General features: G+C 39.4%; 1 protein-coding gene across 2 annotated transcripts in view; it reads left to right on the top strand.

The window, feature by feature from the left end:
- Positions 1 to 382: 382 nt before the first annotated feature.
- FAM81B (family with sequence similarity 81 member B) overlaps positions 383 to 14,849 on the top strand; it is a 43,672-nt gene continuing 29,205 nt past the window's right edge. The window contains exons 1-4 of one of the 2 annotated variants that reach the window (XM_074328706.1): positions 401 to 467; positions 3,437 to 3,501; positions 5,056 to 5,108; positions 14,016 to 14,259. In XM_074328706.1, the coding sequence (XP_074184807.1) occupies positions 5,074 to 5,108; positions 14,016 to 14,259 (279 nt within the window). In that variant the 5' untranslated portion in view covers positions 401 to 467; positions 3,437 to 3,501; positions 5,056 to 5,073. Of the gene's footprint in view, positions 468 to 3,436; positions 3,502 to 5,055; positions 5,109 to 14,015; positions 14,260 to 14,849 lie in introns of both variants that reach the window. The other variant, XM_019727991.2, reaches the window with a different exon arrangement.

Raw genomic sequence — 14,849 nt, 5'->3', positions numbered from 1 at the left:
ATTTCATAGTATATATAAACAAGGTAATAAATCCTAAAGAAGACAGTTGGATGGTTTGGGCACAGTAGGGTGAGAAATCATTCCCTATTATTTTAGAAGGGTTTGATCTCAATGCGTGTCTTTCAACAAAGTTTTCAAAATGTCTAATGTAAGTAGCTGAGTTAATAAGTACTTCCTGTTGACCATAGATGTGATGGGGTCCCTGAGGGGAATTGGGGTAGGGAAGGAGGGAAGAGGGGAGTGTAAAACAAATTGGAAGGCTCCCTTTAAACCTTCACCACATGTTCAGAAACTGCCCTCAATTTTAAAGAAACTACCACCACTGCAAAAATTCACTTGCCATAGTTCCTGATCTGATTCAGCATTCTGGTTGCCTAGATACAGATGTAAACAAAAGTACCTCACCGACTGCAGAAGAACAACCAGATGAACCTGATGGCCCCTTTCCTGGCTCAACCAGTGACCAAGCAAGTATTTTTAGATATTCTTATTAAAAATAGCATATTTTGTTCAGCTTCTTTAGAGCTTAGCTTCACTTAGAGAGTTGTAAGGAATCCTGGAAGAGTTGTTTTTTCTTTTCACTCTACCCATATTTCCTGGGTTTTTTTCCTACTTTGATAAAGTGACTGATGACAGCACAAACTGAAAAGCAAAAGGGTCTCAATTTGTGAATACATTCATTGGACTGACTTTTAATAAGTAGGGCTAAAACTTAATATCAATAAAAATTTGATAATTTACTTTTTATAAAGATTCAAAAGAAACTATGATAAACTCAAGGTACAGACGTTATCTCTCACATGAAAAAGAATAGCTAAATAGTATGTTTCTTTAGCGGTGCTTGTCTTATCTTCACCATTAATGAAAAAGAACATTCAAAGAAGCAGTGTTTTTAGACTTGCTTTGTAATGCTTATAATACCTAATCAGCTTCTTGTGATGAAAAGAGCACTGGAAACTAGCACAATATCAAGCAGTGATATTTTGCATCTATTGGCTGTACCACACATTAGCTGTGTGACTTTCAGCAATCACGTAACCTCTCTGTTCCCTCTTTTATGAAATGAACTAGTGAAGCCTACCTTACAAAGAAGTGGGGTTTGAATGAGCCACTAATGTAAAGGACTTAGCAGGTAGGAAGGACTCAGTCAATAGCTATAACATGAGTATTATCACCATCTATACGATCTTGAACAAGTCTGTTACTTCTCTGCTCCTCAGCTTCCTCACCTATAAAAATTATCATCTTAAATTCTTTCTGTAATAAAGAAGGATTTCAGTTACTTAAGGTAACTAATGTTATCCTTTTGGTAAAGATAATGATTCCTACCTTACAGGACTGTTGGAAAAATAAAATCAGATCATATACGTGAAAGTGTTCTATAGGTCATTAAGCCATAAAGGACTATAACATTTTAAAGTATTATTATGAAACAGGTCAAAACTGACATGTGTACAAGTCGCATAATAATCACCAAGTTGTTTGTGAGAATTTGTATATAATTACATTCTAGCTTGTAGGAACAGGGATGAAACAGAGCTGACTGCTATAGTCAATTAGCAAAGATATAAAAATTTACTGTTTTAGATACATTTAAAAAGCCATAGAAAAAAAGAAATATGCCACAATGTTAATGGCTTTTGCTCTAGGTAGTAGAATTCTAAATGAAAATATTTTTTCCTGTATCTTTCATTTTTCTACATTTTTCCAAGATTTCCTCTATCATCAGGTTTATCACTTGTTACTTTAAAAGTGAGTGCATTTTGAGAGGATGCTATTTATGATTTTCCAAATAAGACTTAAAAATTAATAAAACATACATATCTGTTTCACTCAAGGAAAAAAGAAGACAAAAGCCCAATAATTTAGTGTCCTTGGATACAATGTTTGTCGTACTCTTTGATTCCACAAATACTTAACAAAAGCCCTCGAGGCACCAAACACACAGGTCGGGGACCAGTCAGTTGTTGAGGAAATACCACAAACAGACTCCCACAGGCAGGGGCAGTGGTGGGGAGGTGAGAAGGAAAGAGTTGGCACTAGTAATTGAGGAGCCCAGGGCCCAGCCCTGTTCGAGAGGAAAACTGGAGTGAAAACACGAACCAGGGCAAAAGGCTAGTCACAATCTCTAGTGAATTAGGATGGGTTTCACAGCGTGGATACCTCAGCACCAGTAGATCAATGTATTCCTGCTACAGGGAAGGCCCAGGCTTCAGAGCGGCAGCCCCACTGCAGACCCCACTCAGCACTAGGAAGAGAGGGTCTAAAGCACCATCATGGTGGCTCGTGGGCTCCATCCTTTGTAGCATGGAGCTTGTTCTGGTTGCCTACCACCAAGAGGGCCAGGTCCGGAGGGCCTGATTATTGTCAGGTGACCTTTACTAGCTTCCTTAATAATTGACTTACCTTTTATTTTTAAGTTTTGTTGGAGGAGAAAGGGAGATTGCCAATTAATTTTCCTAGGCCTTAAATTAAGAAGTGGTAGTTCCTCAAGCACTTGCAAAAGGAATGCTTTCTGTATGTGAGTCTTAACATAGTCTGATCACCATTATACTACACAATAACATAAGCCAAGAAAAAATAGCCTAGGAACATATTTTGTTTAAGTTTTAAAATGAGGTGGAATGCCACTCATTCTCTCCCTATTGAGGATAAAAATGGGTCATCTTTAGAAACTTAAAAATAAAAGAACATCAGAGTTGAAAACAGATTCAGCATATGTAAAACAGTGACTCCTGTTTCCTCTTTCCTCCTAGAAATGCTGCAAAAATATGAACTTTCATGCAAATAGAACTCCCTAGTGGTACCATTTTATTAAAGTAATTAAGTGTTCACATGGCCAGCTATGTTTAATAGTAGTAGGTTATGTACATAACAGTGCTCTGTATTTTTCTTTCTCATTGACTATAACAATGTGACATCCAGCCTTCTTAGAAAACAAAATTACCTGGATAGACTAGTTTTCTAGTTTTTGGCTTTGTTTTTTGAAGATTAGCTGATTCCCCTCAGAATTCAGCATGTCAGGATATTGGACATTTCATTTGAAAATCATCTAAGAGTAATCTATGGCTTTGACCTTTCCCAAAAGATTTTCCTGTGATACCAAATCTGTGAAATACAACTCTCCAGTTATCATTGGCTATTTCATTAAAAAAATTATCTAAGAGTAATCTATGGCTTTGACCTTTCCAAAAAGTTTTTCCTGACTGTGATGCCAAATCCGTGAAATACAGCTCTCTAGTTATCTTCCCAGAAATTGATTTTGGTTTTAGTCTGTAGCAATACAAATGGGGCATGTGCAAGATTAACTGAGCTGATGGTCTATGATCTATAGTATATATTGTGTTTAAAATTAAAAAATTTGTATAAGGACAAGATGGACAAGATTTCCCTGTAAAGTAACTGATACATTCTAAACCCGTAACTTCTGTTTTAGGTAAGGTTATCTCCAGCCAAAATGTCAACCAAGAATTCTACAGATCTAGTTGAATATGTTAACAAGTAAGTCTGTGATTTACAACTAGTTTTAACTATTTACTGTATTTAATGATTCAGTTAGAGATTTAAGTGCCTGAATGAGATCTTTGAGTTCATCTAAACTAGTCTTCTGCTTTTGAAAGAGACAGACTTAAACCATCTCTGAAAGACAAGCCTCTCTGTTCTATTGTTTTCTGATTGACAGAGCAAGCCGTTTTTTACTGCCCCCTCTTTAAATAACCTCCGTAGGTTCCTGTAGATTTATGAATAAAATAATACAACACAGGCAATGAATGACATATGCTATGATCTGATATAGTTACCACGACTTTCAAAATAAACCAAATAAATCTGTTAACATCTTATAATAAAGAATTAGGAAAATGTGAAATATATTAAATTAATCATCAGAAAATTTTGGTTCAGCTGTTTATAGTGCCACACCTGGAGCTCATCCAGGGAAAGTCTACAGAACAGGGACAAATCTTGGGACTAGGAAATATAACATATTATTGATACATATGCAATGTCCAAAAGATCCTAGGATTCCAGTTTGAAAAGGTGAGATCATGGAAGCAATACATATTAATTTGAGTTGTTTTCTATTCCATTTGTCAGAGGAGGATTTTATGCACCTACTAAAGGCACTTGGGATTTCATATCAGGCTTTCTACAATTTTCTATGTGACCTCCGTCAGTCCCTTAATGTCTCTGGGCTTTGGCTCTTGCATTTGCCAAATGAAAAGGTTAGATTAGAAGCTGGCTAGGACCTACTGCAGCTTTAAAATAATTCTGACCCTAAAATATACATCATGACAACAGACAAAAAAAGGGACTAAGCAAATGAAATGAGTCAATGTGAAGAGAAAAATCTACATACGGAATTTTTAGTTTTCAAGTACCTTTAACGATAAAGATGATTTCAAATTCACCGATTTTTATTACAATATGTTCACAATTAAGAATTTTCCTATTGTTGAATGAATTGAATTTAATACATTCCAAACAGTTCAATCACAGTATTTCCTCTCCTCTTTTCATGCTACCCATAACTTATATTTGCTTATATGACAATGGGACTATAATTTAGAGAAAATGGAGCTAAACAAGAGAAAGGATTTTTTTTTTTACTGTTTAAAAATACGATTTTTGCATAGAAGATTTTTTTTCTGAGTTAGGGCAATGAATGTGGTATGCACAAAAATACTTACCGTAAATGGATATATTAGCTAACCTTGCCATCCAAGGAGAATGAAGACCTGTTTGCACCTGATTCTCATGTGACCAATGGAAATTAGAAATCATTCTTCTGATCTATTAAATTCCAATATAAACCTAAGTGAATTTCTTTAGCCCAGACTGGTGACCACATTCCAGGAACTGAGAGAACAAATTCCTGGAAGATGGCAACAGACTTCAAAAGAAGAAGAAGAAATTTCCAAGGAAATTTTTGCCATTTCTTGGATTCCAGAGAAACTAAAATTAAGAAAAAGGGGAAGAAACAGTCCATAATTCAAAGCAAAAACATGACGATTATCTGGCCCCAACATTCATTTTCTACCTTGATCTATCCCACAGCTCTTCTCTTGCTAAGCCATGTATCTAGAACTTTCTACGTACCCCCTCAAATGGTAAGTTTTCTTCTGGTCTCTCCCCACTAATCTTCCAGAACAGGCTGCAAGCTCCCTAAAGACAGGCACTCGGTGGTCTCTTGTTGCTGATATCCCTACAGTAGTGTGTCACAGTGCACTGAATATGGATTCTTGAGAAACTATAGTTGACAGATTTAATGGAGAATAATGGTGAGACTTTGACTCTGCTTAGAGCTGTAGACTCCTGGGTAACTGGTTAACTGGAAAAGCAAAATGGCATTCAGGCATTTCAATCATCACTGCAGATGTTTTGAATTGACTTGTTGAATCCAAAAAAATAAACATAAAAAAACAATCAAGTTTAAAATAACTTCATCCTTCAAGTCATAGTACTCATTGAATGGCAACAAATTTATCGATATGCAAACAAAGTACTTATACAAGTAAAAGTTATTGCTGACACATTAAATTGCCTCAATATATATGACATATTCTCAGAGTTTCTGCCTTAGAAATCTATGTGGGTATGTTTATAGGTAATACTAACAACAAATAATAACAACCAAAAAAATTAAAATCCAGCAACAAAAGAGGTAATGCCTGTCCTATGAACAAGGTTTGCCTAGAGATAAGCACATTTAAAAGATAGGCAGATGGAGTGTTTACAGGGCGCTTCTCAGCTCAGGCAGCTGGAGCAACAAGCACACATTACTATTACTTGTTAAATTGTTAGGTCATATTGATAACCCATGGGGCAGGGGGAGGCGGAATGCTTGCAATCGTTTATGAGACAATTACAGTGACACTACATTAAAGGTAGTAAATAATTCTGATTTCCATATGTTCACTGATTCACAATGAGCCGACATCCACTGATTTTATAACACTGTATCCAATGTACATTTAAGCTTAATTGAGCCAAAAGTACCAAAGTATTGTTTTTCTTCTTTCCTTTTACTGGTGGAAGGAGTGCTGCATGGAGGCCAGGCACCTCAGGTCTACTCCTGAATCTGCCTCTAATCAGCTACGTGACCTTGAGAAAAAGGTCTTCTCTCTGGGCAATCTCTGTAAAATGGGACTGGGTTTGAAGTGATCAGTGATGAGCAGCCTGAGTGCCAAGGGCTGTCTGTGTTCAAGACAAGATCCAGATTTCATTTCTAGGATGGGATTAGAAAGAAGTCTCTACCTGCTATTGCTCAACTCGGCCTACAATTTCTCAAAAATACTCTTTTATGTAAAAAAGTACGTGGCTAAGATTTACGAACATATACTATTCCCTCCATAGGATTTAATTCTGAATGGAAAATAAATTTGGTCCATAAATCACTTTATTTTTCTTCAGTTGATACTCCTTTTAAAAAATAAAAAATTAAAAAATTAAAAAAAACTATACACACACACACACACACATATGTATTTCTCACCATTAAATCAAATAATTTATAAGGGCTCGTCCATCCCTAAGACTCTTTGGTCTTCAAAAATCAGTCATTACCATTTTCTCACTTAACATTTATTGAGTATCTACTATGTGCCAGGCACTATGGAGAGTCGTCAGTGAAAAAAGCAGATAAAGCCCCTGCCCTCCTGGAGCTTCTGGTCTAGCAGGAGGAAGGGACACAACTTGTTAAACAGAGTGACAAGAGCAGGACTCACTGAGAAGCTGGCATTTGAGTGACAACCAGATGAGGGAGTTGGCCATCATCTCCGGGAAGAGCAGTTTCTAAGGCAGGAACGTCCCTGTGGTGTGGCAGAAACAGCAAGGGGGCGAAGATGGCTGGAGGGAAAAGGAAGGAATATAAGCCTGAACTGTGATGCTACCTGCATCAGGGAAATGAAATTGTTTTGTACTGAGAAGTTGTGCAGGTTGGGCTATAGCCAACATATATCTCAGAAATTCTCTCAGTAATACATTTTGGGAAGATGAGGGTCTGGCTGACAGCCAAGGAATGCTACTTAAAGTTCGGATACACAAAACTATCAGTAAGTCAAATGGGCAAAATAATCAATGATTAATGATTTCGCCTTGTGATAGAATGTGGCATTCAGGATCTGAAAAGGATTCATCTCCAAGGTTTTTTCTTAGTACCATGGCAGATATTTTATTATACTGTGATGTACTGCTTTTGTTGCTACATGATGAAGATGGATATTTCACATTACAGTACACAAGAAAGAAAAACAAAATGCTGTCGTTGAGCTTTCTATGGGATAAGTCATGCTTGGTTGGAGATCTTTCAGGTTTTATTTTGCAATGTAATATCCATCTTTGAGAGTAATTAGCTCCCAGCTGAGACATCTCCAAATAGTCTGCACAGCTTATGAAGGAAGGAAGGGATACGTGGGGCACTCTCACCTGTTAGAAAGTTTTTCTTATTACCTGGCAGATCCTCTTCCACCCTGAACAGTTCCCTGGCACCACTAACCATATTTATTATTAGAGCTTCCAGCTTTTCCTCAGTGTTAATCATCTCATTTCATCCTCACAATAACCCTAAGAGGTGGATAGCATCACTATTTTAAAGATGAAGAGAAGACCCTGGGGTTCAGAGGAGTCAAATGTTGACCCAAAGTTATATAATGCTATGACATAACTAAGATACTCACCCAGAAATGTATGTCTATGTTACTTCAAAGCCTATTTTCTTAACTACTCTTCTGTTTCTTAACACTCCCTGTCAGCTGTCCTTTCAATGCACATACACACACCCTGGGACATCTTCACCTCCATCCTCTCCCTTGCGTGGAGATGTGACACAACCACAGATTTCTGCTCTTCCTCCGTGGGTGCCCCTCTGCAGCGTATAGGCAGCCTGATCTCACAGCATCTTAGCTGCACCTCAGAAACACTGCCATCAGCCACAGGGCGGCCTTTTATCCTTCTCTCTCTAGCCTCTTCTCACTGCCCCCTGCCTGTGATGGGGTAGACGCTGTCTAGAGGTGGACATAGCAGCAGGAACTGGGCACTACACACAGCGCACTCCAAATCACTCAGGGCAGCGTCTGCCCCAATGAAGCTTGGTCCCCGCTGCCCCAGGAGGCTCTCTGGACTCTTGCCACACCAAAGAGCTTCTGCTCAAGTGTGAGAACTCTGCTGAGGTCAGGCTAAGGCCAGTCTCAGTTCTCTAGAGCAGAGACAGAGCCCCTCCAACCTCTGGCCTCAAAGAGGACCCTTAGGACTCCAGGGAAAGACATGAGCCAAGCAGAGGAAAAGTAACTGGAATGAAAATTACATAATGTTGGGAGCAAGTTACATATTAAAAAGCAGAGGAATAAATACATCTTCTCTCTCTGAGTAAAACACAAATAAAACACAAAGAGCTACTCATTCATCTGCACAAAGCTGCTGTGATACAGGACAAAGAGCCAAAGAGGCAGGCTAAAATGTTTCCCAGCTGAGTGGGAGGGACAATCTCCAAGCCTCGGTTTCCACCTAAATTGAGAAAAATTTCACTTACGCCACAGGGTGGTTGTGAGGATGAAATGAAATAATGTTTATGAAAGTCGTATGTTGTCCATAAGCACTAAATAGAAATAAGGTCGTACAATAATCAATTCCTTACATTGCTCTTGGACTAGGAACTCCCCTCAAATAATTTACCATCTGTATTAGTTTCCTAGGGCTGACATAACACAGTACCACACACTGGGTGGCTTAAAACAACAGAAATGTATTACTTCCCAATTCTGGGGATTGGAAGTCCAAAATCAAGGTGCCAGCAGGGTTGGTTCCTTCTGCGGGACCTGAGGGGGCACCCATGCCTCTGTCCCAGCTTCTGGCATCCCTTGGCTTGTCGACGCATGACTCCAAGTGCTTCCTCTGTCTTCACATGATACTCTCCCTGTGTGTCCCTGTCCTCACATGGCCATTCCTTATAAGGACACGAGTCATATTGGATTAGGGGCCCACCTGACTCCAGTATGACCTCATTGTAACTAATTACATCTGCAACAACCCTATTTCCAAATTAAGTCACACTCTGAGGCACTAGTGTTTAGGATTGCAACATATCTCTTCTTTAGGGGCAGGGGAAGGGATATACAATTCAATTCATAACACCATCTAATAATGACCAATAACTATAAGAACGCATGTCTGTAAAGCTTGTAGGCATTACAAAGTACGTCAAATGTGTTAATTACATTGATTCCCTCAGCCAATTGGTTAGGGTAGGAATCATTATGTCCGCAGAACAACAAGGAACTCTCTTCTGGACAATCTAAAAGAGGTTAACACGTTGCGTACGGCAGGGTTTAAATCCCTCATTAAAATCCGCTCAGAAAAAAACGAAGATTCTCGTGATCCGTACACAACGTGTTAAAGGTAGTAAGTGGCAGAGGCAGAACTTGAACCCAGGTCTTCTGACTCCAGGTACAGTGTTCTTTCCCCAGAGACTCACACAAATGATACACACCCTTAAAACATAGTAAAGTAATATGGGAAAGTGTCTCAAGAGCACTACACAATGCAATGGGAACTCCAAATGTCATCAGAACAATTTCCTGCTGCAGGTTACATCCATTGCACCTGTGAGTAACCCAGACGCCCACCGTGCATTCCCAAAGGGACTCTGAACACTTCCCAACCTGCATGACACTACAAGGAAGCTAGTCACAACAGTACATCATTGATTCTGCAATTTTATTTAAAAACGCCCTGAACATGAGGAGTTTGCCTCATAAAACTTTTCTGTGTAAAAGAGCCACAACTAGCCTCCTTCTCCAGTCTCCTCTTGGCTGTCACTATTTGGAGTCCTCTCCTTTCTAGACCCTTCCATGCACATCCCCATGCTGGCCTAACCGTGCTGGCTTTGGTCTGCTCCTTCTGGGCTGATCCACTGAAACTTAAATTGCCTCCCTCACCTCCCTGGAGCATTCAGCCCTATGCAAAACTCAGCAAAAGCAGCTTCTGCAGCCACCAAACTCCATCTGCCAGGGTGGCTATAAACAAGCAATGGAGAAACTTTAGAAAATATATTTTCAATTTCATCGCTCCACACACACACACTATTTTTGTGAGACACAAAGAATGTTCTATAAAATTTCACTATTTTATGTATTTATATTTATATATTTTGCAGGACTCTATGCACTCAGAATACACCTGGTCATGGATTAGCTCTTACAAAAGTGAATTTTTTTTCAGTTATGCCCTTTCATCTTCTAGAAAAGGATTTAACTTTTCAAATTTCTGTGTCTTGAGTATTACAGGTTGCCAACATGGTTTTCAGACTCTCCTAAGTAAATTTAGTTCTGTATTCGCGAGAACAGAACAGGCAGAGAAGTGAGAGGCTCTGTGTACTGCTGCATCTGCCAGCAACAGCACAGCTGGTGCAAGTCGCACAGAACTGCAGAGAAATAGAACTCAGAGTTTGTGGAAAATCTGTTCGCAGTCAGTTGTCAGCTACATCATCATCAATGATTTATGTAAAGACCAAGTATCTCTCTGAAAAAGCTCCCTAGGAATTCTTCCTCCTGGGGCTAGCAACTCCATCTGGGCTAGGCTGGAATGTTCTGTTATTTCTTGCCTTTCACAGTTAAATTTCTATATGTTTCACTGATGTAATATACTAATAAAGCAGTGATTTATTTTTTTTAATTTGCTGAAAGAGTCAAGGTGACCACACTGTGCTACCAGTGCACGGCCTCAGTTTTTAATCTTTTGAATGATCTGATGATTTAAACATTGGTATCATTGGGAATCTCCCTTAGAAAACTGAGTGTTCATACGTTTGTTCTTCCAGTTGTTGACTGAGAAAGGTCAACTGGAAAACAATATTTTTCTCTTTTATGGTAAATGGAAATAGTAAAAAATATAAACTCTATGTTGATCTTCCAGGAATCCTGTGAATAGAATTAAACAGAGCATCATTTTGGTGCTTCATTAAGAATCACTAATAAGTAATAATAATAATAATAATAATAATAATAATACTTGAATTAATAGTAAATCTTAGGCATGAAAAGAAAGTTCAAAAAGGGATGCCCTCCACTTAAATGTAAGATAACTTTTAAAAATAAACTTTAAAAACTAAAGGAAAAGAAATAGAGTCCAGAATGTATGTGTGTCATTGATGTCCCCACAGTTGCAGGCAAACACATAGTACTGGGGGTTGCCCTCCTCAGAGGCCTCCTTCAAATAGTAACAACACTGAGACCAGACATGACAGCAGGACTGCAGCCTAGCAGCTCAGCGGACTGGCTGCCATGTTCAATTGGCCTTTCTGCGAGCCAAGTTCAGTGTCCTCATCTCTTTCTGGATACAGTCTTGACAGCAGCCAACAGCACGTCCAAAGAGTGAGTGCGTATGGGCCCTGCGTAACCCTAGACGGCAGGGCCGCTGCATGGCATTGGTTTTACCACCCCCTACCACTTGCTTCTCGCTTGTTATCTCAAAACTTACAACCATACAGTGAAGTAGGGCCTGGTAGCTGTGATTCAAGATGAATTAAATGAAACACTTCGTTGGTAAGTGGAAGAACCTATATTCTACCCTCGGTTTATCCCACCTTCCAACATGCCAAGCTGCTTCTGACTATCTGCATAACTTGACAGCTCATATTCCATATTTCATACTTCAGCACTTTATGATATATCTTGCCTTCTATTATTCACTGATTCACATGACTGGTCTTAAATCAGTACTGTTCAATCTTTAGAATACATTAGAATCACATAAATGCTTATTTAAAATACATATTCTTGCCCTCCACTCCACCATACCCCCAAGATTATGATTTAGTAGGTTTATGGTAGAGCCAAGGAATCTTCATTTTAACAACTTCCCGACCCCCATGATATTAATTCAAGTTTCTTTATGAGGCACACTGAATTAGACTAAGTTCCTTAAGGAACGTAACTAGTGTATGTTGCACTTGGACTACAGCAGACCTTTAGTAAATTCTTGCGAACTGATATATTTCTATTTCAACTGACATTTTTATTGGTAAGTTATTAGATACAGATACAGTGCTTTCAGCAGTACATAAAAACACTCCAACCAAAATGGCTTAAATGTAAGGGCATTGATTAGTTCACATGAAAACAAAAATCTGGAGTTTAGTTAAAGGCTCAATAACATCAAGAACCCAAGTGCTTTCTATCCTGCCTCCATGTCATCGTCTTTTTCCTCATGATCCCAAGATGGCTTCAGCAGTTCCAGGCAACAAGCAGAGACATGACAACATCCAGCAAAGGGAAGGAGAGTTTCTTCCCATGTGTCTCTCCTTGAAGGCAAAGAAACCTTACCCAGAAGCCCCATAGTAGGGTTCCTCTTGAATCTCATTAGCCAGAATTGCTTCACATGCTCTTCCCTAAACCAACTTCATGTCAGCCCAGAAGAATGAGACCACCATGATTAGCCTGCTCCCTGCAGGACACGGGACAGGAGGATGAACCAAATCAGGCAGAAGGGAAAGATGGCTATTGGGAAGGTAACCTTCAGTGTCTGCCACACTGGGAACTCCTAAGAGAAAATCTAAATTTTGAGAGGGATGCAGCATAATTTACAAGTGTTTGTACAGGATTGAAGACGGGAGAGCAAATATCCTTTCACTGGCAAATGCAGGCTGGAGATTATCTAGAGGCCAGAAAGAAGCACTATCGCAAGGAAAATAATGAGCAAATATGCAGCCACTACTAGACCACGTGTCACCATAAGCAGGGTCCGACATCTTCCTCCCCTCTGCCTGAGACTCATACATCCGATCCAGGGTAGCACTGTCAGCATGCTGGCGGTTTAGAGGAATGGATTTCATATAGATGAGGTTCTACTGGGTAATTTTCCAGAAGAACATTTTGAACCAAATGAGTGGTAGATGGAATCTGATTAAGATTCCCTTAGCAAAGCTTTCTCCATTCCTCAGATATGCAGGTGATAGGAAAGAGGAATCTTACTCTCATGAACTGTTGGTGGGATTGCAAATTGGTGCAGCCACTATGGAAAACAGTATGCAGGTTCCTCAAAAAATGAAAAATAGAACTACTTTATGACCCAGCAATTCCACTTCTGGATATTTATCTGTAGAAACCTAAGAGAATTTGAAAAGATATATGCACCCCTATGCTCATTGCAGTGTTATTTACAATAGCCAAGATATGGAAGCAACCTCCTAAGTCGCCATCGGTAGACCAATGGATTAAGAGATGTATTACATATACGTATACAATGGAATATTACTCAGCCATAAAACAGAATGAAACCTTGCCATTTGCGACCACATGGACGGACTAGAAGATATTATGCTAAGTGAAATAAGTCAAACAAAGACAAATACCATATGCTCTCACTTATATGTGGAGTCTAAAGAACAAAATAAACAAAACAGAAACAAACTCATAGATACAGAGAACAAACTGATGGTTGCCAGATGGGAGGGGGTCTAGGGGGATGGGTGAAAAAGGCAAAGGGATTAAGAAGTACAAATTGGTAGTTACAAAGTAGTCAAGGGATGTAAAGTACAGCATAGGGAATATAGTCAATAATATGGTAGTAACTATGTATAGTGCCAGGTGGGGACTTGACTAGTCAGGGGGATCACTTCGAAAATTATATAAAACTCTAATCATTATGCTGTACACCTGAAACTAACATACAATAATAATGGGGTGGGGGGGAAGAAAACAGCCTTCTTCTCAATAACCAATTAACAGGCATTAAACTTATGTGGATCCAGCCTGGCTTGTTAGAATAGTAGGTAACATACAGAACAATTACTGCTTGGAAAACATAAAAAATGCATGTTTTTCATGCAAGTCAAGGCCTAAGTCAGATCAGCTTCTTAGATGAGACATAGACCAAGAGTCTAACAATGCCGTGCTGAAGCCCTAGAAGGCTTCTCACCGGGGAGAAAATATGAGAGGAGAAGTGAGGATGCAAGTTCTATTTCTGGCTCCTCCAAGCTCATTCTTCTAACCCCCGGGGTGTTGTTTCCTTTTCCTGACCAGGGATCACTCTTTCCTTCCTGTCATTCCAAACACCCAGAGAAGTGAGCTCGACACCAGGCTAAACAGCCAGGAGCGCACGATCGCTTTCCTCCTTGAACAAGCCTTCCACATCAAGGAGGACATCTCTGCTTGTCTCCAGGGGACGCACGGCTTTCAAAAAGAGGAGTCACTTGCCAGGAAGCTACTGGAAAACCATATCCAGACCATCACCAGCATCGTCAAAAAACTCAGCCAAAACATTGAGGTAGTTCTTTGTTTGCCATGGAGGGATCATTGCTTGACAGCGATTACCAACCACCAAGGTCATTTTTCAACTATAGAAATGAGTTGCTATTGTTTAAGTGTAAATGATTACCATTTAGTTGCCTCTGAGGAAAATAGTTCGGTATTCCAACTGCTCATTTGTGCCAAAAAGTAGAAGGAAATTCTAGTCAAAGAAAGTTTGATGACTATCTATGTGACAGCAAAGACAGTTGTTTAGCATTATGTCAAACATTGTGTTAAGGGCTTATCTTAGTCTAAATCTCCATGATTCTATTAATGTAATCATTTCAAGTAGAGGTTTCCATAAGGTAGTGGCAATGCTGGTTCATAGGACCACTACAATCTCTTTGTTTCCCAGCTCCCAGTGCTTGCTCCTTCACCCTGGCCAAACTGCCTCCCAGCTCTTCCTAGAACATAGCAAACACTCTGGCTTCAGAGCCTTTGCACCTACTGTTCACTCTGGCTGGACCATCTTCCACTAGATATTCGTATGAAATGTTCCTCATTTCCATCAGGTCCCTGATCAAATATCACCTTCTCAGAGAGGATTCCCTGGACATACTGTGAAAT

The sequence above is a fragment of the Rhinolophus sinicus genome, linkage group LG03 (genome assembly GCF_036562045.2).
Source record: "Rhinolophus sinicus isolate RSC01 linkage group LG03, ASM3656204v1, whole genome shotgun sequence".
NCBI classification, from domain to species: Eukaryota; Metazoa; Chordata; class Mammalia; order Chiroptera; family Rhinolophidae; genus Rhinolophus; species Rhinolophus sinicus.
This window is presented reverse-complemented; position numbering and strand designations above follow the sequence as displayed.